The sequence below is a fragment of the Pseudonaja textilis genome, chromosome 1 (assembly GCF_049901715.1).
Source record: "Pseudonaja textilis isolate UNSWEBS1 chromosome 1, rPseTex1.2, whole genome shotgun sequence".
NCBI lineage: Eukaryota > Metazoa > Chordata > Lepidosauria > Squamata > Elapidae > Pseudonaja > Pseudonaja textilis.
In genome coordinates, this window is record NC_141990.1 from 71,509,950 (window position 1) to 71,531,578 (window position 21,629).

Consider the following 21,629-nt stretch of genomic DNA (forward strand, 5'->3'; position numbering starts at 1 on the left):
TCAGCTAAACCAGTGATTCTCAGCTTTAAACACTTGAATATGTGTGGACTTCAATTCCTAGAATTCCCCAACCTGCATGGGGGGTTGGAGGATTCTGGGAGTTGAAGTCCAAATAACCTCAGGCAGTCAAAGTTGAGAAACACTGGGCTAAACTGAGAAGTTCAAAGAACATCAGAGAAGATAGTTAATATCAAATCACATCCACCTCAACTGCTGAGAAAGCTACGTCATTGTGCCTTTGAAGTCACCAAGAGTCAAGTTTATCTAGCAGAAGGTTAATTGCTTCACTTAAGTAGATGAAAAAGAAAAAATAGATTGGGAATTCCAGCACATTGTTTATTAATTTCAAGCCTCTTGATCATGGGTACTCAAAATATATTGAACTTGAACATTTTGGAATGTTCATTTGCTTTAAATCTGAAGTGGGTTGCTTGAGCGTTTTTGATCTTTAAATACTTTATTTTTATTTGGTTTGTCAATTGCTTACAAGATAATAGGTATAAGTAAAAACATAGTTATGAATACATGGATACATATTAAAAAAATAAAAGAAACAATAGGACAGGGACAGTAGGCACATTGGTGCGCTTATGCACGCCCCCTACAGACCTCTTAGGAAAGCGGTGAGGTCAATAGTAGACAGTCTAAGGTTAAAGTTTTGGGGGTTTGGGGAAGAAACCACAGAGTTGGGTATCCCTTTTTGAACCCTGAGCTGGCTGTTTTGAATTTGATTCAGAGCTGTTCTGAATTCAGATCACTTCTGGAATTGTTGGAACATCCTGTCTTGAAATCAAAAGCACTGTTTCAAATTCAGAATATTATGTACATTCCATCTCCTGACACTGTCATCAACTGCTGCAGGATAATATAGTCAAGAGTCATCTACAGAAAGCCAAGTTTGCATCCCAATGATGATATATGTCATGATGCAAATTCCATCTTGTTTCTCAATATGTGATGCAAGTACAGAAACTGGAATCCTTAAAATATATTTTGATGCATTCTTTGCCATTTATCTCTCCGTTCTATTGACATCTGTACTGGTGCTGTGTAGATATATAGCCGGATCCTTGACAATTAAGAAAGGCCATGAGCCTGCATCCCATCTAATGTGAGAAAAGAATAGTGTTTATATCTGCATGTAATGTTCCTTTACAAACATGCTTTGCTAAAATCTGGCATAATGTGAAGAGCTAAACAAATATACTTTCTCTTTAACTCTCTGTGGGGAATCAATTGCAATATAATATTTTACCAATGGTGAAATAGCCAATGTTATAGTATTTGAGGGTCTAAAAAAAGATAAGGAAGAACACTCAGCATTGATTCTTGATTTCAGGTTTTCATATTTTTCCTTTGTATGAAGGTTTTGTCCTCCATTTCTTTTGTAAAATGAATTAGGAAAGCCTAGATGTGAATTTTCTTGAATTCAAAGGTGAAAAGCAAAGAGGGAAATCTGGAGCCCTAATAATAGTCAGAGGCATTGCTGTCAAAGTCTGTTGTAGCCTAGATTAAGAACACATTTGTATTCTTGACATCATCCATCACCTCTCCTGGATATTCTGTTACACGTTGAAATACTGTATGGCATCTATTGTGAGGGTTTGTTGCTCTGGATATTTGATGATCATGGCAGTCTATTTTGGTGTGCTATAATAGATAGAGTCTCTTGAGTATAAAAGTGCTGCTCATATATTGCGATTCTCAGCATAATTACACGCTGTAAGTAATTATGCAATTTGGAATCACATATAATTGTGAAAAGGGTTGCAAAAGGAGACATTGGAGTATGGGTGGCAATGATTTGATTTCAGTATGAAAAAAAAATCAAAAGGCCACATCTGCATGGTCCTGTAACCATACAGGTTATCTCAGTGCCCGGTCTGCTATCATCCTCTGATCAAACCGAGCTGATATATTCATGTTATGCATTGGTGTCAGTAGTATTTCTTTAATACCACTGGCACTACAGATTTTCCTGCACTCTATTACTGATTCATGTTCCAAAAGAGCCCCCTAATGTTTACTGCAGTGTATGTACATGTTGAGATTTGGCATTCATGATTGCTTTTAACTTTATTTTTATATTAACGGAATTTTATTATATAGTGAAGCATTTTATATAGTGAAATACAGTGAAATATAATCTTTCTGCTGTAAATGAAGATTTGGTAAGCTCAGCATGTTGCTCTATTACTCACCACAGCGTAGTATTAAAATGAAACATATTTTTCAAATGACACGGCTATAATTTCCAATGGTGGAAATTGGATCTTTTTTTTTAAAGTACGGTGTTCTATTAGCATGGAAAAGTACTGCTGGTTGCCTGAAAGTCATATGTGCTTAAAATGCTAAGAATGCAACTAAACAGCTTTTGAAAAATTGTACACAAACGTAGCATCTTGTGACATCTTTGGGAAATTGCATGCTGCAAGATGCTTAGCATGATTAACATGGAAGATCGTTTTAATCTACCTTTTATGGAAGGACTCAGCAGCTTACATTCTGATAAGTTATCAGAGGGGAAAGCTATTGTATAACAGGCTGAGTAGTACAGTAGTAGCAATATGAGCAGGAGGATAGCTAGCGGGAGGCTGTCCATCCCAGGCATTCCCACTCCCCTCATTGTTATACTCTGATGTTGTGTGATAGCTGCAAAGTGGTTTCTGCCAAGACAGTCCTTGGAGAAGAGGAGTTTAAGCAACAGATGGTTCCCATGAAGCTTGAGGGGGTGTCAGTGGATTGCCATTCCTTCAAACGTAGTCAGATGGTATCTGCTGTGGGAGTGGAGAAGCTAAAATAACAGTTTTGGAAATAGCAACTGGAGGTAGAAGAATTGGCAGGGAAGACAAGAAACACAGATCTGAGCTTCTGACTTCAGTGCCATCTCTTGATCAGATCAGCTGATACCTGCTGCTTACGCACAGATTTCTTTTGTGATTTCCTCCAAGCACAAAATAAGTCAAAACAGTTTTAAAGTATAGCAAAATACACAAAAATCAAGCGGGATAAATATTCAGATTGCCTACTGACATTTCAAAACTGGGGAATCTGGCAGGGTTTCTTGCAATCCAGATTAAGTTGAAATTGTAAAGAATATTTTTTGTGGTAATCTCGTAAACGAGGATGGGAATTAGGAAATAAAAGTTTTCTTTTTTAATAAGGTGGACATTATTTACTTTAATGTTTAAATTGATAAATATCACTTTTCTATTTAAAAAGCATTCAAATTTGTCTTGTCATTTTAACTTCTATAATATCTGTTTCTGAAAGTGTCATAACAGTAAAACAAATTCGGGGCAATTGAGCCTGGAGTTAAACCATATCTGAACACGTTCATATCTACAATCCATAACTCAATGACTATATATCTAGGCAAAAGTTAAGGGGGACATGTATTAATATCCAGGCATGTACATTGTGACTTTGCTCTTTTTCTCCTTCTGTTTCTTCCTGCAATCTCTTAGGCTTTGATTGGAATCTGGTATTCAAGTGGGATTACATGACACCTGAGCAAAGAAGAGCACGGCAAGGAAATCCAGTTGCTCCCATAAAGTATGTTCCTGTCAACACACCCTTCCCCTCTCAAAACAATATTGTTGTTTTTAGTAAGTGCAGCTTTGAGTTACCGCCTCCAGAGTTAGACTTGGCAGGCTGCTGTTGAATTAAATTGATACCTCATAGAACATACAACCCAGTATTGCCAAATGCAAGTGATGTTTCAAAATACTGCATACTTGAAGACAGACATCACTAGTTTCTGCCATTTTCATACCTTACAATAGCTGTATTGCATTGACACTCCTTAACATTCATTATTATATGACACTATTACTGGAAATAATACATAGTGAAATACTTATCTGCACAAGATATACATGCAGTTGTATACATTATCAAAAAGCAAATTATAATGTTTAACAGCATGTGTGGAATTGAAATCTATTTTGTGTGAGCCTTGATGTATTGGCTTACTTTCTTGTTGTGCAACCACGCCTGGAAAGTAGAACAAATCATGCAAGGCTCTCTAATTAACATGGTGGCCAGATCAGCAGATAGAGAGTTACTTGATCTCATATTAGTGTGCTGGAACCAAAAAAGTGCAACAAGAGATAAAGAGATATATATTTATCTTGTGTTCATACTTTTATATTAATTTATATTACTAATAAACTTCGATAGGCGGAAGTTTAATTTCTCCAGTATTGTTAAAGGATTCATTCTCTTCCCATGCGAGTATCCAGATTGGTACTGCTACAAAATTCTGTTGTGCATTGTTCTCACTGGGAGCGAATTTTATAATTCTATAAAATTCTGTGAAAAATAAATTTGAAAGCATGACTGTTACAAGGAAGCAGAATGTCTATTTAAGTTGGATGGTAATCATTGGGAGAATCTATTATTGAAAATGCTAGTAAAATAATTCAGAGATAACATTATTTGAGAACCAACTTACATTGTACAGAATAATTATGACTTGATATTATTGTGTATTATTCTATATAGCATTTCAGAAATTTCCTATAACCAATTATACATCTTATACATCGAAAATACATCTAAGGAATTAAGACCATATATAAACCTTGAGTTCATGAATGAATGATAGAGTTTTCCATTGGAGCAATAAGTATAGATGGCTAAAAAGGAATTGAATAGTTTTTAAATATGGACAGAAAATACCCATTTGGAACCTTAAGATATAATGTGTTTTTTTATATGATGTATCTTGTCTGCACTTTACCTCTTCCTTCTTTTTAGAACACCAATGATAGCTGGTGGACTTTTTGTGATGGACAAACCTTATTTTGAAGAGTTGGGGAAGTATGATATGATGATGGATGTATGGGGTGGAGAAAACCTAGGTATGCATTTTTTTACTTACAGCATTGTTTTTGAAGGCTAGCAAATCTTAGCCTCATTTTTGTCAGTTCATGTCTTTAGATCTCTGCCTGGAATGGATTAAAGCAGCAGTTAATATTTTAAACTAAGTTATTGGCAAATATTCAGCCACAACAGGGCTCCATTATAAAATTAGACTTTTCTATTAAAAAAGTATGAAGTAGAAAGTCAGGGTAATGTTTGAAGAAAGCAGACACAGGATCTTTATCTTTTTAAGAGTCATAAATTCTGTGTTAATTAAAATACTTGTCAAAGAGTTTTATTTAACAAGGTTATAAAGATTTTCCATGCATTTTAAATATTTAAAAGTAGGGCATGTAATAGGAATACTCATCATTGGGGGATTTTTTTTAAACATATTAAACTAATTTTGTTTTATTAGTCTAGAAACTGATACTTTAAGAGCACTTGTGATTTTATGCTTAATCATAAATCTCAACTTCATTTTCTCATTCTGGCACTTAGGTGTTCATATAAAATCCAAGTAATTTTATGATGTCCATATTGTGGTTATCTGCTAAACACTGGATTTTGAACTGCAAATACAAAAAGTGGCCCAGATAGAGAAATATAATAACTTCATAGTATTCTTAAATTTTTAATTTAAATGTGTTTCATTTTTCAATTAAAAGGTGAACTTGATTCCCTGTCCCATTCTTTCAATTAAAAGCAGGGGATTTTTTCCCTTTTTTTTAAAAAAAAAAATGTATTCGTGTTAGCTGGAACAGAAGGGTGCATACCGTGTTTCTCACAAAATAAGGCCGGGCCTTATTTTTTTTTGACCCCTGAAAAAACAGCTAGGCCGTCTTTTCGGGGGTGACTTAATTTCCTCCCCCACCTGGAGCGGCCCATACGCACGTACCTCACCGCGAGGCTGATTCTTTTGGCAGACAAAAGCTCCCTTGAAGGCAGAGTCCCCAGCCGCTTCAGGGCGAGGCGTGGCTGTCCATGTCCCCTCGCCTTTAAGCAGTCTCTTTTGGGCGATGGAAGCTCCCCAAATGCAGTCACCAGCCACTTCGATCAGCCAGTAGAAGCAGCCTCGGTGAGAGCGCACACACACACTCCCCTCACCGGGAGGCCGCTTCTATCAGCAGATGAAAGCTCCCTTGAAGGCAGAATCCCCAGCCACTTCAGGGCGTGCCGTGGCTATCTGTGTCCCCTCGCCTTTAGGCAGTCTCTTTTGGGCGATGGAAGCTCCCCAAGTGCAGTCACCAGCCACTTTGATCGGACGGTAGAAGCAGCCTCGGGGTGAGCGCACACACACACTCCCCTTGCCACGAGGCCGCTTCTATCGGCAGACGAAAGCTCCCTTGAAGGCAGAGTACCCAGCTGCTTCAGGCCGAGGCGTGGCTGCCCATGTCCCCTTGCCTTTAGGCAGTCTCCTTTGGGCGATAGAAGCTCCCCAAGTGCAGTCACCAGCCACTTCTATCAGCTGGTAGAAGTGGCCTCGGGGTGAGGGGAGTGTGTGTGTGTGTGCGCTCCTCCCGAGGCCGCTTCTACCGGCCGTTCGAAGTGGCTGGTGACTGCACTTGGGGAGCTTCCATCGCCCAAAAGAGACTGCCTAAAGGCGAGGGGACACAGGCAGCCATGCCCTGAAGCGGCTGGGGACTCTGCCTTCAGGGAGCTTCTATCGGCTATCGGAGTATTCTAGCCTAGGCTACCTGCAGGGCACTCCTAAAGGCAAGTTTTCTCCCCACCCCACCCCCCCACCTTTCCCCCCCATTTCTCTTCACCTCGTGGAGTTCTAACAAACGATGTGAGAAATGGCGGGGAAACGCATGGTTTAATTAGGCCTAAATTTGGGGGGTGGGGCTTAATTTCACCTCATGCCTAGAAATCATGCTGGGCCTTCCTATTGGTGGAGGCCGTATTGTTGGAGAAACACGGTAGGAAGATGTGGGGAAAAACTACTCTGTGTATTGGTTATTTTCTGAATGCAGAGATTTCATTTCGTGTGTGGCAATGCGGTGGGAGTCTTGAAATCATCCCATGTAGCCGAGTTGGTCATGTCTTCCGCAAGCAACATCCTTATACCTTTCCAGGAGGAAGTGGGACTGTTTTTGCAAGGTAAATTTAAGTCTCAGTAACATTGATTGATTGATTCCCTCATTCAGTCCAAATGGCCATCCATCTCAGCAAGTGACTCTAGGTAACAAACAATCTTAAAACAAATTAAAAACAAATTTCCATCATAGATACAAAACTTAACATGCACAGCAGCTAGGAAGAATGTCACATCAATGGTTGTTAGCAAATATAATCAAGAGGTGGCATCTTTCACCAAACAACAAAACCAAGACCATAACCAAAACAATACCCATCATCAGAAATGTAAAAAAATTTTTTTACTTATTTATCTACATTATAAATTATTTATCTACATTATAAAAATGCTTATTGCGCAGCAAAAGCTTACATGTGGTTTTTGATAGTTAATTTGAAAACTTTCAACATTATTGTTAACATTGGATACAAACTGTCAGAACAATGTAATGGCGTAGACCAGTGATGGCTAACCTTTTTGGGCTCCTGTGCCAAAAATTGCCAGTGTGCCCACACTTGTGTGCCAGCACCCAGAATGCAATGCACGTGCCCCTCCCCATGCCCCCTGCGCATGTGCTAGCAATCCCTCACCCCCTTACCTGTTTGAGGCCTTTTTCGGCAAGGCTTCTCAGGCTGAATTATAGGCCCCTTTCATCACTTCTGGTATTGCAGGAAGTGACGAAACGGGCCTATAATTCAGTTTGAGAATTGCAGAGGCTTTTTCCAAGCCTCTGGGAGGCCGAAAAAGGCCTCAAACCAACCAGAAAAAAAAAATCAGCTGTGAGGCGTGCGCATGCTCAGTAAGGTAAGTTTGCCTGCTGCTTGTGTGCCAGCACAAATGGCTCTGCGTAGGTTCGCCATCACAGGCCTAGACTATGGCAAATCCTTTGTTATAATTATTCATATATATAGTATATATTATATAATATGAATAATTACAAAAAGGATTTGCTATAGTCTAGATCATTACATATGTATGTATATATACATATAGTATATAGTATTTTTTCAAGTTTGAAAACTGTTTCCAGATACATTTATTGTATGTCATTCATGTGTTAATATATTAATATATTCCTTGGTGATCCAGCAGTTTCTTCCAATTTTTTTTTTTTAGAGAAAGAATCAATGTATCTCCAACATATAATCAAACTTTGTATGGATGTACCTTAATTATTAAACATTAGCCTCTCTACCAAATTGCTTAATAACATGCATTTGGCTAGTGAAATCTGGGAGCTAACTTTGACAAATCTGGAAAGGATCCTATTGAGAGAAATCTTAGGATTTGGGGCTTGCTAAGTAGTAGGTATGAACAAAGGGAATCGGAGATTGAGCAGAAGAATTCAGAACTCTTCTGAATAGCCAGAAATGTGCTTGATATACTTTAAAAGGTAGAATCATATCAGGGAAAGAGGAATACTGCAGCCCTTCTAGTCCCACTTCTTTCAATAGTTTTGGAGAGACATGATGAAGCGTCTAGAAAAGATTACATAATCTGTTTTTTTTCCGTGTGAGTTGTCCTGAGAGCACAGATGTCCTGAAGGCATAAGGTAACTATGTCTTAAAAATGAGACTGTGCGTCTGTACAAGATAAATGGAGTATGACTCCTATTTAGCCAGGGTTCTGGAGTATGGAACAGTGCTAGATGTACTCTGTAGTCTTAAGTGTAGGGACTCATTGCCAAAATACAGTGATTCTTCATACCATTTTCCTTCCACAAACACAAATCCTGAAAAAAAGAGCTAAAGAATACAAAGCCAACAAATTGTTGTGCTTTTTGAAAGATGACTTATTCTGCATAGTGGTGTTCTTAAAGTGGAAGGCTTTTCGCTGTTTACAGGAGTAAACAAATACCAGGAAATATATATGTGCCTTAAATTAATACTGTGCCTTAAATTATTTCCAGAAATACACGCAGAGCAGCAGAAGTCTGGATGGATGAATACAAAAATTTCTATTATGCAGCAGTGCCTTCTGCCAGAAATGTACCTTATGGCAAGTAAGTCCAATTATTTCTTTCAGCTATTTGAGCCTATTTTCTGGGAGCAGCAGGGTGGAAATTAATGGTATTAAAATAAGCACGCAACCTTATCTTTAATCTTTGCTTAAATCAGAAGAAGGCAAGATGGTACTCTGCCCAGTTTTGGACTTCTTCTGCTTGCTAATGGCCAGGGCAGCTGGAATGATGGGAATTGAGGTCCGAAAGTTGCAGAGAATACTTAGCTGCCAGCTTCTTATTTAAATAATAGGTTGTCCATAAAAATAGCTTTTTGATTGGGGTAGTTTTTAGATGCAATGAAAAGCTTTTTCTCTCAATAGTATTCAAAGCCGAATGGAGTTGAGAAAGAGACTTAACTGCAAACCATTCAAGTGGTACCTTGAAAATGTATATCCTGAATTGAGGTAAGTTTTTATTCCTGTATAAAATTACTTTAACTGATGCCAGACTGATAAATATAGTCTGATTTAGTGCATAGTTTGCAAAAATATGTTTTCACAGTTAGCAACGGCTCAGCAGGATTACAAATAGTTTTGGTATATTTTCATCCTAGCTGAAAACTTTGGTTCATATCTCTTTCCACTGGGGCCTGCTATCGTCCATAGAACTTACCTGAATCTAATAGATCAATAAGCTATATCCTTGATTCTCACACTTCTAATCTCTTTTCTGTCTGATCTAATGTCTTCATAACTTGCAGCATGGTTAGGTGGCGGATATCAGCCTAAGACAAGCTCTGACTGCCCTTTGCCCATGTGTCATAGAGGGTTGTTCTTCAGCAGCCAAATCAGTCGGTTGCCATAGTCAGATTTGGGGCTTGAAGAAAGGAAGCATTTCTTCATTGTTAGTCATCCCTTTTTATCTCCGAGAGTTGTTCACTCATTGGAAACCTTGATGATAGAACCAGATAATCTTGATTGTACAGTAGTGATATGAAGAGCCAAAGCAGATGATAGAAGTGTTTGCATAACCTTAAATCTAACCTCATCATTTCCCTATCTCCTAAATGTGGGAATTCCTGAAGAGGAAGTAATTTTCAGGGGGGGAATAAGATTGGGTCCACACCGTTGAGAAAACAAATAGCATTGATGATCATGTGCAGTTAGTAACCCAATCAGTACAATATAATTTTCTTATAGCTTAATCAGCAAGTACATTGTGGCGGAATTAATTGTATGCTAAAATAACCTTGTAAGCCGCCCGAAGTTGTCGTAAGCCACCAGCCACGTGAGCTATAAATTTTTTTAATAAATAAATAAACAAATCATTTCTTTATCAACTGTGATTTTAAATCCATTGAAGTTTGAGGACCTGCTGATTGGGAAACTGTTGTTGTAATTGCAGACTACTCTATATCATTGCTCTCAAGATCTCCAGCTCTTCTAGAGCTTAGAATGAAGTTTGGGGACTTGGTGAGAGAAACTGAGTAAAACTGAAACTCGGGAAAAATGTATTGAATTGCGTAGATGCATATCTAACATTGATACCAAGTAGAATAAGTATTTAAAGTTGCATTTTGGTTAGAATTAAGAAGTTCCTCTCTTTTTTCCTCTCTTCAGGGTACCTGATCACCAGGACATAGCTTTTGGGGCTTTGCAGCAAGGAACCAATTGCCTTGACACATTAGGCCATTTTGCAGATGGCGTTGTCGGTGTTTATGAATGTCATAATGCTGGGGGAAATCAGGTATTATAATAGTACTTCAAAAAATCATCACCTGGTTCTTAAATGGGAGTAAAAAAAATCAACTTGAGTCCTAATTCTCTGTAACATCCCAACCTGAACTTCGATCGTAGGACCGTGGACATCTCAATACCTGTAACTTCGGGCACAAGTTGTAAATCCCTCCATTCAGCACCATTGAGTGTGTGTGTGTGTATTGTATATATATTGTACATATACATACACATATGTACACACGCACACACACACACACTCACTTTAGTAGTATAAACTTTAGAAAAGGTTTAATATAAGAGGTATGAAAAAAATAGAGGTTAAAACTAAAAGAAGAAGAAACACAGAAGAGAAATGAAATAGGAAAAAGTATTTTAGTTGACCTGCCCTTCTCAGTTGCGTGGATTTATTTCTTTTCTGAATGAAAGATAGGTAAGTGACCTACTCTGGAGGAAGACCCCCCCTCCTCTTTTCCCTTTATGAATTCTTATGAAGGGGAAGTACAGCTCCTTGCGTTTTCTGAGAAGAAGAGAAGAAGCTGAAGAGCAAATAGCTGCAGCTTGGATGCCTTTTTCTTAAGTTGGAGGCTCATCCCTGCTGCCTGCCTGGCCTCTGAGATCAAGAGAGCACTTCTTTCTTGCTTATTTCCCTCCCTTACTATTTACTATTCCTACCCTTCTCACATCTCCATTTTCTTTTTCCCTCTTCTATTCTCTCTTCTTCCTTCCTTCCTCCTGTTATTTTGGCTGGAAAGAGGGAAGGAGGAAGGTGCTGCTAAATATTTTCCTTCATTCTTCTGTGTGAAATTGGGTCATCGGTGTGTGTAAATGGGAATCAATTAATTTTATACATAGGGTATTTTATGGGAGATTAATGTTAACCAGTAGCTGATTATTCAATTAAGATGCATTGATTTATTTTTCTCCCTTCTTTTAGAGTGTGGCGTGCGTGTGTGTGTGTGTGTGTGTGTGTGAGAGAGAGAGAGAGAGAGAGAGAGAGAGAGAGAAACACAGATATAGAAGTAGATCACATTCACAGATGTTCATTTAAGGGTAGAAGGATCGACTCCAGTTTGTTTTTTGGAGTGGCAAATTTAAATTGACTTGGGATAGATGGAGAAATTGGGCATGACACAAGATTTCTGTCTGGGTTTCTTTTTTCTGTAGCGAGATGAGGCAATATAGGCTTGTCTTATCTGGCAAGTATGATAACTGGGTGCTGTTGTGCCATAGCACCAGCAGATGGAGGTATATGACAAATTATTTCTAGTTAAGCTTAAAGATTGCTACAGATCTAGTGAATATAGTAAATAAAGGTAAACATATTCTGATCTAATATTGAGCGTCCCCCCAAAAGTGTTATTTGACTTTTTTTCCCCAAAGGAAAAAAAAGGAATGCAAGTTACCAGCAGTGTCAGATGAAGTCAGACATTTACTCCCTCTTCCCCAGTAATTATTTTATTGCATTATGAGCAGTGGTGGGATTCAAATTTTTTTACTACTGGTTCTGTGGGCGTGGCTTGGTGGCCGTGGCAGGGAAAGGATACTGTAAAATCTCCAGTCGGAGGTGGGATTTTCCAGTTCTCTGAACTACTCAAAATTTCCGCTACCAGTTTTCCAGAACTGGTCAGAACCTGCTGAATACCACCTCTGATTATGAGATGCGAATAATGTGAAACACAGATATTAACTGCAATATAAATCAGAAATTGTTAACACTATGATGGCTTAAATAAGTTAAAACTTTAAAAATATATTTTCTGAAGTGTTAATAAACATAAGGTTGTTTGAATTGTAGAATCAAAGCTAAGTATAACATTGCTAGAGAATTTTAGAATGCCTTATTTTGTAATACGTAATATAAAAGATTTCTGTCCTTGAACTTATTTCTTAATGTCCTTTAACTTAATGCTAGAACCCCCACTGTGTTATTTCATATTTAGAAATGTTAAGAAAAAAAGCTGCTCTGAAAAAGTAGTCAAGTATTTGATTTCTAACTTTCCCTTTTACTTCTTCAACATTTCATTATTAAATAAGTTTCCCCCACAAAATAAAAATTGGGTAATTAAAATGTAGGATTAAAAGAGATGGAATGATTTCAGGCAGGATATGTGCATGGGAGGTAATTCTGTGTCATTGCTTTATGTTTCAGGAATGGGCCTTAACAAAGGACAAGTCAGTGAAGCATATGGATTTGTGCCTTACGGTGGTGGATCGAGCTGCTGGATCACTCATCAAACTTCAGGGCTGCAGAGAGAATGATAGTAGACAGGTCAGTACCTGGAGTTCAGCCACAGTTTTGAATGTTCTCCAAGATGAGATATGGCCCTCTAGCCTGGTCCCTCCTTATGAACTCTGAACTCTTGGGATTTGTCCGCTGTGGGATTTCTGACGTGCTGTTATAAATGCAATCCCATTATAGTCTGGATCTACAACCTGAGTCTCAAAGGCTGCCTACAGCTCCTAGAAGCCACAGATGCAGCCCTTGGTGTAGCTTGAAGAAATGTTGAAAAATTGCAATTATCAGTGAGACCAAAGAGCACGTTTATTAAATGTAAAAGTCCAATCACTGAATTGTGTTTTTCATTAATTTGAGCTGACCTTTTTAATTGAAATTGAACTAATATGAAATGGAAATAAATTTAGGTTTTTGTCTTGGCCGCGTTCTTTATGTCTCTGAAAGGACTGTGACCTTCAGATTCCCCAAAATGACACTTCTCTACTTCTATTCCCATCTATTTGATGGTGAAGATTGTTCATAGAAATCAAGCAGCCGACTGCCATTTTGTATTTATATATCTGCTCTTCTCCTGGTTATGCCACATGACATGACTGTTAAATTGGTTACTTCTAATTATCTAGGGTAATTTTTTCTTCAGACTTTTCCCACTGCTTGTATGCATAGTTTGCATATATGAATAAGCACTGTCTAATTATAGTGTTTATAAAGCAAACTGCAGAGGGTGAAGTGCCAGGTTTTCTGACTAGTACCACACCACCTATTGCCATCTTGAAGCAAAAAATGCTGGAAAAATCAGAACTATGAACTCTTGGTTTTTTAAAGACTTTTTTTCTACTATCAGGCAATATACAATTAATTGTATTTGGTTTTTTTGCCAAATAATTTTTACTTGTTGCTTTCTTCTTTTTCTTTTTTAAAAAAGACTGCAGCAATCTGTGGTGCTTTTTACTTTTTGAAATATTTAGGTTTGGGTCTTTTCTAGCTCATGTCGAAGAACTAGAATCTCTATATTAAATTTAAAAGATATTTTAAAGATGGCTTATCTGTAATTAAAATTTCTCTATTCATTAGTCTACCTGTACTCTATATGCCTTCCATTATACCCCCCTCTGTGGGTGAGCTTTCCTTGCTGCCTCAATTCCCTTTTATTTTTGAGCTTTTAATTTTATCTTAGCCTTCTGATTGTTTTCCTCCCACTTCAAAGGATAGTTTAAAGCTTAGCAGTGCTACAACAATAGCTCTCATCCAGATTAGTAAATTGTAAAAACTGCTCAGGATTGGGAGACAGTCCTGGACAGAACTGTCTAGGTTCGTTTTCTTAACGCTTTCTTGCTGTGTCATTTAAGATTGCAGTCCCAGAGAAGAGGTCGATCAACACTCTAACATTGTCAATGTCATAAATGTCTAGTGCCCATTTATGTTCTGTTGCTGGCCTTTGAGCCAATTCTGGCTCTTTCAGAAATAATGCTGTATAGATTCTAAGAAGACAACATCAAACTGCATAGTTTTTACAAAACTTGTCCTTACGTAAGTATAGGAAGGACTATGGAACAGAAAAATTCAGTGTGCTTGCAAAAAAAAAAAAAAAAAAAGCAGAGCAGAGCAGATGACATAAAACTATGTTACGTATGAAGACATTTTAAAGTCCGAGAGCTTGAAATTTGTTTTCCTTTGAATGCAGGCTGGATGGTTTGGAGCCCATCTAATGCAGGTTGTCCTCGACTTATGACCAAAATTGAGCCCAAAATTTCTGTTGTTAAGTGAGACATTTGCTAAGTGAATTTTGCCTCGTTTGACTACCTTTCCTGCCACAATTCTTAAGTGAATCACTGCAATTGTTAGATCAGTAACATGGTTGCTAAGTGAATCTGAGTTTCCTATTATTGACTTTGCTTGTCAGAAGGTTTACAAAAGCTTGATTGCATGATGCGCAGGCACTGCAACCGTCATAAATATGAACCAGTTGCCCAACATCTGAATTTTGATTCCTGTGATCACGGGGATGTTGCAATGGTCATAAGTGTGAAAAATGGTCATAAGTCACTTTTTTCAGTGCCATTGTAACTTCAAATGGTCACTAAATGCACTGTTGTAAGTCAAGGACTACCTGTATGCCCCATAAATAAATACCTTATGGCAACCTCATTTGTTATTTTTTAAAAATGTGTATTTATCTAATCTGCGTAACTTTTTTTCCCCCTCCTAGAAATGGGAACAAATAGAAAGCAATACCAAACTGCGGTACGTGGGCAACAACTTGTGTTTAGACAGCCGAAATGCCAAAAACGGTGGCCTGACTGTTGAAGTGTGCAGTCCTTCGCTGTCACAGCAGTGGAAGTTCACACTGAATCTACAGCAGTAGAAACGCTCGGACAGAAGTAACTGTCTCGTTTCCTAAACCTTGGGCAACATTTTGATTGCATTACTGATACTTTATATACCTCAGTATTCCATCTTTGTCTGAAAAGTAAAAGTGAACATAAGGAAATCAAAGGAACTGGGGATCCTGCCACCATCTAATCAAACGTAGCTGAAGCAGTGCTCATCATCCCCACCCCGCTTCCATCAAGGACTGTTGGCTCCTCTCCACCTTCAACCCGGTATTTTCTGAGCAGACGATTAACATCCTTAGAAACCACAGGTACATGATAGAAACCTGCTTTCAACACAGGGAAGGGAAGGGCATACTTGGGAGGGAAGTGGCTGGAAGAACCTCACGAGCAGTCTCCCTTTACATAAAAAATAGGTGTTTGTGGTAGTCCAGCAGTCAAAAGCATCATTCAGAAGGTTTTGCCATGTGTGCGTGGTATATCGGACCCTGGATTTTTTTTCTATGAGACTCTAGATATAAACGCTATATATAAATATAAATATATAAATATATATATAAAATATATATTGTCAAAATTTACAACTTTCTATCAATTTTTCATCATCCTGTAATTTATCAACAAAGCGTTTTAACACTTGACTGGAACATAGATTGGACAGTTGCGGAAGAACAACATTTTTGTGAAGATGCGAGTTTGTGCCGCTGCCTTGTGTTCACACGCAAACACTGGATGCTTCTGCTTTGTAAAGTGTGCCTTTTTTTACTTTTTTTTTTTTTTTTTTGCACTTCGTTCTCCTGAAAGTGGTCAGACCTCCGTTGCAGAGGTTGATGGAATGGCAGAAAGAGGCTTGCCCGCTTCATCTCACCAGCATAAGCGTCACCTTCTGTTCAAGGAATTCCATGCCGTGTGCTCTGGATAACTCTTGTGTATTTGTACTGAGCAACTTTAGACTCCATTGTGTTGAAAACAAGGTTTAAAAAAAAACACACACACAGCTTTGGGGCTTCGGTTCTTGGTTTCTCCTCTTTACCGTTTCTTACTCCTTTTGGAAAGTTGTCGGAATGACAGATAGCACAAGACCCACAAATAGCCTTCTTGTGAAATCACAAGCAAGCCTATTACAAATGACCAACGTTGCAGCTGTGAGGCATCTGCTCTTGAGTATCATGGTTTGAGGTTTTTCTTTATGTCTTGTCACTATGTCTCAACATTGGTGCAGAAGTAAAACTTTGGAAGTGGTGGCCCCATTCTGCTATTTCTGTATTGGAGCAATGCCATCTCTGCATGTATTGTCCTCATCAAGTGGTTTTTTTTTTTTTTTAAAAAAAAACACAGTTTATGTAAAATTTTAAACAGAGAAATGAAAACGTTCACAGAACATGCCCTTCTTCCCAATGATTACAAAATGACAAAAGGTAAATTATTATGCAATCATTCCTTGACAGTGTTCATCTCCAGTGTTCTACCTGTGTTTGAGTATTCTGTAAAGTGCATTTTTCCATGACGGCCACAATATTCGTTGCAAAAAAAATGGGCATCTTTCCACTCAGATGAGGACTCTAGTTTTGCAATGTTTCAGATAAGCCGGTGAACCTTTGAATTTATATGGCCTGCTTGTGGTGTCTGTTGATACTATATTGAGATACTACATTGTTTTAATTAAGAATGATGATTCCATTGATGGGCTCAATGTGAATATTATTCTTTTCTGAACTAAATTTGCCTCCCTGTGATTAAAACCTCTCGTGTAATTATGTCCCTGACAGGAAAAAATAATAAATGCAGTCTTTTTTTTTTTTTTTGAAATTCATTCTTTTTAAGGCTGCCCAAGTCATGAGATGAAGGTAACATTCATTTATAAAACTGGGACATTGGGGGAGAGCACTGAAGTGCTTATTAAGTAGGCAACTAATTATAAACCAGGACTTTGGAGAAAGAACTTTTGAAGATGAAGCTAAATTGTAAAGGGTTTTTTTGAGAGGTGGAGGTAGAAGCTATCCATAAATAGCTGGTTTTGAATTCTGAAAAGCTACTAGCTCGATTAATATTTAAGCAGGTGTGTTAGCAGGATTTCCAAAAAGTCTTAAATGTTATCTGTGTGTTGTATTCAAGTTCTAGGGATGAAAGTGATCATTAGGCATGGATGCTGGATCAGAAAATGCAGTAATGTGATGCTAGCTATGTTTACATGACACAGTGTGCCAAAGTTATTTACTGTGACTACATTCTTTTTTTTTTTTTACACAACTATGAACTTCATGTGTATTGTACCAAGCACTGCTTTTGCACCCCTCCTTATCAGTGCAAAAATACTAAATACCTTGTTGGAAAAGATTTTCAAGCAAATTGAAGATACGCAGAAGCAGTCAGTGGTAGGTTTTGAAGTTAGATGCAGGAAATAGTTAAATCTTTCCTCGATCTTTTTTATTATAAACTACCAGGAAATTTAATAACCAGTTACCATGTCATCTCTGTCCTAATCTTAAGCTACTTTAAAGCAAAAATAATGGTGGTACATGTACATTTCCTTTTACGAATTAAATGTGGTTTAGAAAATTATTTCTGTTGGTTCTTTAAAATCTGCTGTACAGAGCTTGTACTTTGTTCATTTTATAGATGGAAACCATCCTTGAAAAAAACTGTTTGTTTAACTTAAGAAAATAAATACTTTATAGATAAGATAACAAAGTTTGCTGTCATTCTGTCTGCGTGTGCTGAAGACCCCCCTGATCAGTGTACATGAACTTTAGTGAACAGCTCTTGATCTACCCAGTTGGTCAACTTTTACCTATTGCCTTTATCTGCCACAATGTCCACAGTTAACAATGAACTCGGGACAATTTTGGCATGTGCTTCACAAATAGTTAGAAAGTTGTCTTGTGAGGATGGGGACTTTAAAAACCCAACCTTTGGCTATATTCAGGTCACCTGTGATTGATTTTCACCAATTTTCCTAGTTGAGAACTGATTCAAGTGAGCATTTTACTGCTGAATGCAATTGCTATATTGTAAACAAAAATCTAAAACAGTGGGCACAAGCCTTTCTTAATACAGCTATTTTACCTTAATTTTGTTGGAGTTAAGGAGCACTTCACAATCTGCCTACATTTAAATGGCATGGAAAATATAGCCAAACATAATTTGTATTTCTTTAAAGATTAGAATGTTCAGTGAAATGCGGTATTCTCATCAATCACTTATGCCAATACAACTTTAGGCAAGTTTGATCTTAGTGTTTTAATTTTGAAAACAAATGGGAAAAACTAAAATTGGAAATAAGCTTTAATTTAACATCCTCATATTAATATAGGTATTCGATTAAACATGCTGGGCCTTACAGTCTCTGCACACTATCATAGTTGCTTACTTGTCATAATTATTTGATTTTTCAAAAGCAACATTTGGAGAACTTCCTTTTCCTAGACAAATTTATCTTAAGACAAGGGCTTGTTTATGCAATTGAATTCTGTTTCACACTGCAAAGCATAAAGCAAAATGTGCTCATTTTATTTCATTGTGAGTGTTACTAACTTGTTCACCTTACTACGTGAATGCAAATATATAAATTTCCATTTTTTGTTGAAAGCTGGTAGATTTCAGCAGTTGAATTCTACACCTAGAAAATTGGTGCACCTGAACTACTTTTATAAATGAACATGTTAACTTTATTTTTAAAAAACCTTAATTCATGGAAGTAGAATTGAAAACCATAATTGGAATGCAGCAAAATAAGGGGACCATGGTGTAATATTAGGCTAATCTTCTAAACAGTAAGTCCTCATAGATAACAATTGATTTCTTTTTGGATTTTCCTGTTGCCACCCAACTTATGCAACTGTGTCCAGTTCATGAGCCTTCATTGAAAAGCCATTGTCCTTGGGTAACCTGTTAGTAGTGCTTCATCCAGCGAGCAGGAAATTAATGTGTCAGGCACAAAGAGTACAGCGCTTAGCCTTCCTGTTCTAAAAATTGTGTGGTTGAACAAAGAATAATTGTACTTCTTTTCACCTAAGCCAGAATTGAGGTCTCTTCATTACTGTTTTGCAATGAAGCTCCTAAACCAAAAACTGCAGGCATAAGGAATTCATGTATTGGCATATAAGATATAATAATTTTGAATTATAATTTTGAAGTAAACTTTGACCTGACTGCAACAAAGAGGAAATCCACTTTTTTTTTGTTCCTAAAAGTGTCACTTTCAGTGAAATCCAGTATCCTCAAAGATCTCTGTACCAGATTGCAATGACACGTAAATGAAACAAATTTTTCTAAAGATATTTTGAAATGTTAAATAATGATTAGATGCTTCCCACCCCCATATTCATTATGATATATCCTTAGATATGCTAATAGGTTTTGCTACTGGATGTATCATGTTTAGATAGTGTTGTGCTTTTTTCTATCCAGAATCAACATGAAACAGTTCATGCCAAGAGCTCTAAACTGACTTCACAGAGTATCAGGGGAGGTACTCTTTGTAGCTCTATTTTATGCTTTCTTGAAATGGTAATCAAAGGATTTCCATCTGTTGTTTGTATCAGAAGGATTCAAGTAGCATCTTTCCAGATCAATATATTTTATTAAAAGACAAGATATGGTGGGCCACAACAGACTTCATCGGATGCATTGGAGTGGCCGCTAGACTGGGATAAGGTGGAAGCATGGTTGTGGGAAGCAGAGAAAGAAAACGGTGGTTGCATCAGATGATGGAAGACAAATTATAAGTACCTTATCGATTAATAGTTGTGTTAAAAATCCATTGTTTGTTGAGACCTTCTGAGATAGCCTAAAACCTTTTGATGCATGTGAGTTTAGCAATCTCTTTTTCAATTGTTCCTACTTCCAAGATGGCTACTTTGAGATTTGTCAAGGAGTAACTGGAAAATTGAAATACTATGATATTTAGTCCTTGTCAGATGTCAAATCTTGAGTCTTATTTCTTCTGCATAACATATCACCTGTTAGTCCAACATAGAATCAAGAAGTGCATTGCCGGCACATCCTCTAATGTAATATATGCAGTCATCTGCCAACTTTAATTTGTTAGTCTGGAAAAGTAATCTCTCTCTCCTTCTGATTTTTGGCTACCATACTAGGCTGGCTCTCATACAATGTCTACGTGCTGTACAGTATTTAAGACTGCAACAAATTATAGGCATGAAATACTGCTTAAAGTATTGGAGGGATTTATCCTATAGGTTTATTGTGTCTAATCTTATTGAAATAGCATGATTATGGTATTTTATTTTTTTGCTTTTGAAGATTCAATAATTTGATTTCCTAAAATGCTCCTTTTCATTTCTATAACAACGCATGTTTCTGTGTTTAACTTTGAAAAAAAAAATTGTTCCTATAACTATCCATTGTGGTTATTTAGTTGTGATAGAATCATAAAGGTAAATTAATATGCCAGGCAAGGTTGATTTATATCCAAATATCTGGAATTAGGATGATGATGAAATGCTGCAGCTGGGATAAAAGATAATTAATTTCCCCACATGGTGTAACAAAAATGCATTCCACAGGACAAAACCCACACTTCCAATTCAGTGTATTTAAATTGGTCATTCTATTTGTGATTATCACAAATGATGCTTATTTAACAAGTGGAGAAGGGAAAATCATGCCTTGTTGGCATTTGCTAGTGAAACATCTATATTACACTCTCAGATCTGACACATGACTGCTATTGCCTTTGGCATCATTAGAGGTTCATTATGAATTATATTTTCAGCTACTTCCCAAAATAAAAATATTTTTGGCTGGCTGGCATGCATCACAACATTGTAGCACTTCAAGCAACCACTTTTTGGATTCAAAAAGACACCATTTAGCACAGCTGTTGAGTTATTTCCAAGTTAAAGCTATGGACTTATTATTTTAGTAGTAAAGGTACAAATGTAACTTATTCCAGGGACGAATGAAATTTTGTTCCCAACTTAGACATTAATGAAATTCCAGGTTCTGACTTAAAATTTGCACCTCATTCAATGCCTGAGGTTTTGGATGATTCTGCTATTTGGCAATTTTTTCTAAATTTAATTCAGTGTTTTACAAGGCAGATATAACAAATGATGTCGGTGTAAAGTACATTCAGTTAGATTTCCCTTACTCTTATTACCTACCTTTCATTTCCTTCTTTCACAACTTCTTACTCTTGTTTTGCAATTTACACAACATTGTTTATCCTGAGAGATAATAGCATGATCAGTATGAAAGTTAGCCTCAAAGAGTAAATGGCACTTACTGATAGCTTGTTACTCAGATTGATATCATATTGACATTAACCACTATTTTAATTTTTAAATTTAATATGAATATTGCAGCATTCCCATTTCATTTTACCCAGTGCCCAACCCATAACCTTGTGGCTTTGATATCTTTGACCCAAATTTCTTCCTCACCCCAGGAAAAATGAGACAAGGAAAAC

General features: G+C 37.2%; 1 protein-coding gene across 1 annotated transcript in view; it reads left to right on the plus strand.

The window, feature by feature from the left end:
* The window catches only part of GALNT2 (polypeptide N-acetylgalactosaminyltransferase 2), a 69,981-nt gene extending 53,468 nt beyond the window's left edge, over positions 1-16,513 (plus strand). Inside the window, exons 9-16 of the mRNA XM_026705172.2 lie at positions 3,468-3,555; positions 4,762-4,865; positions 6,843-6,969; positions 8,856-8,948; positions 9,269-9,352; positions 10,508-10,634; positions 12,777-12,896; positions 15,073-16,513. Of these exons, the coding sequence (XP_026560957.1) occupies positions 3,468-3,555; positions 4,762-4,865; positions 6,843-6,969; positions 8,856-8,948; positions 9,269-9,352; positions 10,508-10,634; positions 12,777-12,896; positions 15,073-15,228 (899 nt within the window). The 3' untranslated portion in view covers positions 15,229-16,513. The remainder of the gene's footprint in view (positions 1-3,467; positions 3,556-4,761; positions 4,866-6,842; positions 6,970-8,855; positions 8,949-9,268; positions 9,353-10,507; positions 10,635-12,776; positions 12,897-15,072) is intronic.
* Positions 16,514-21,629: the final 5,116 nt, after the last annotated feature.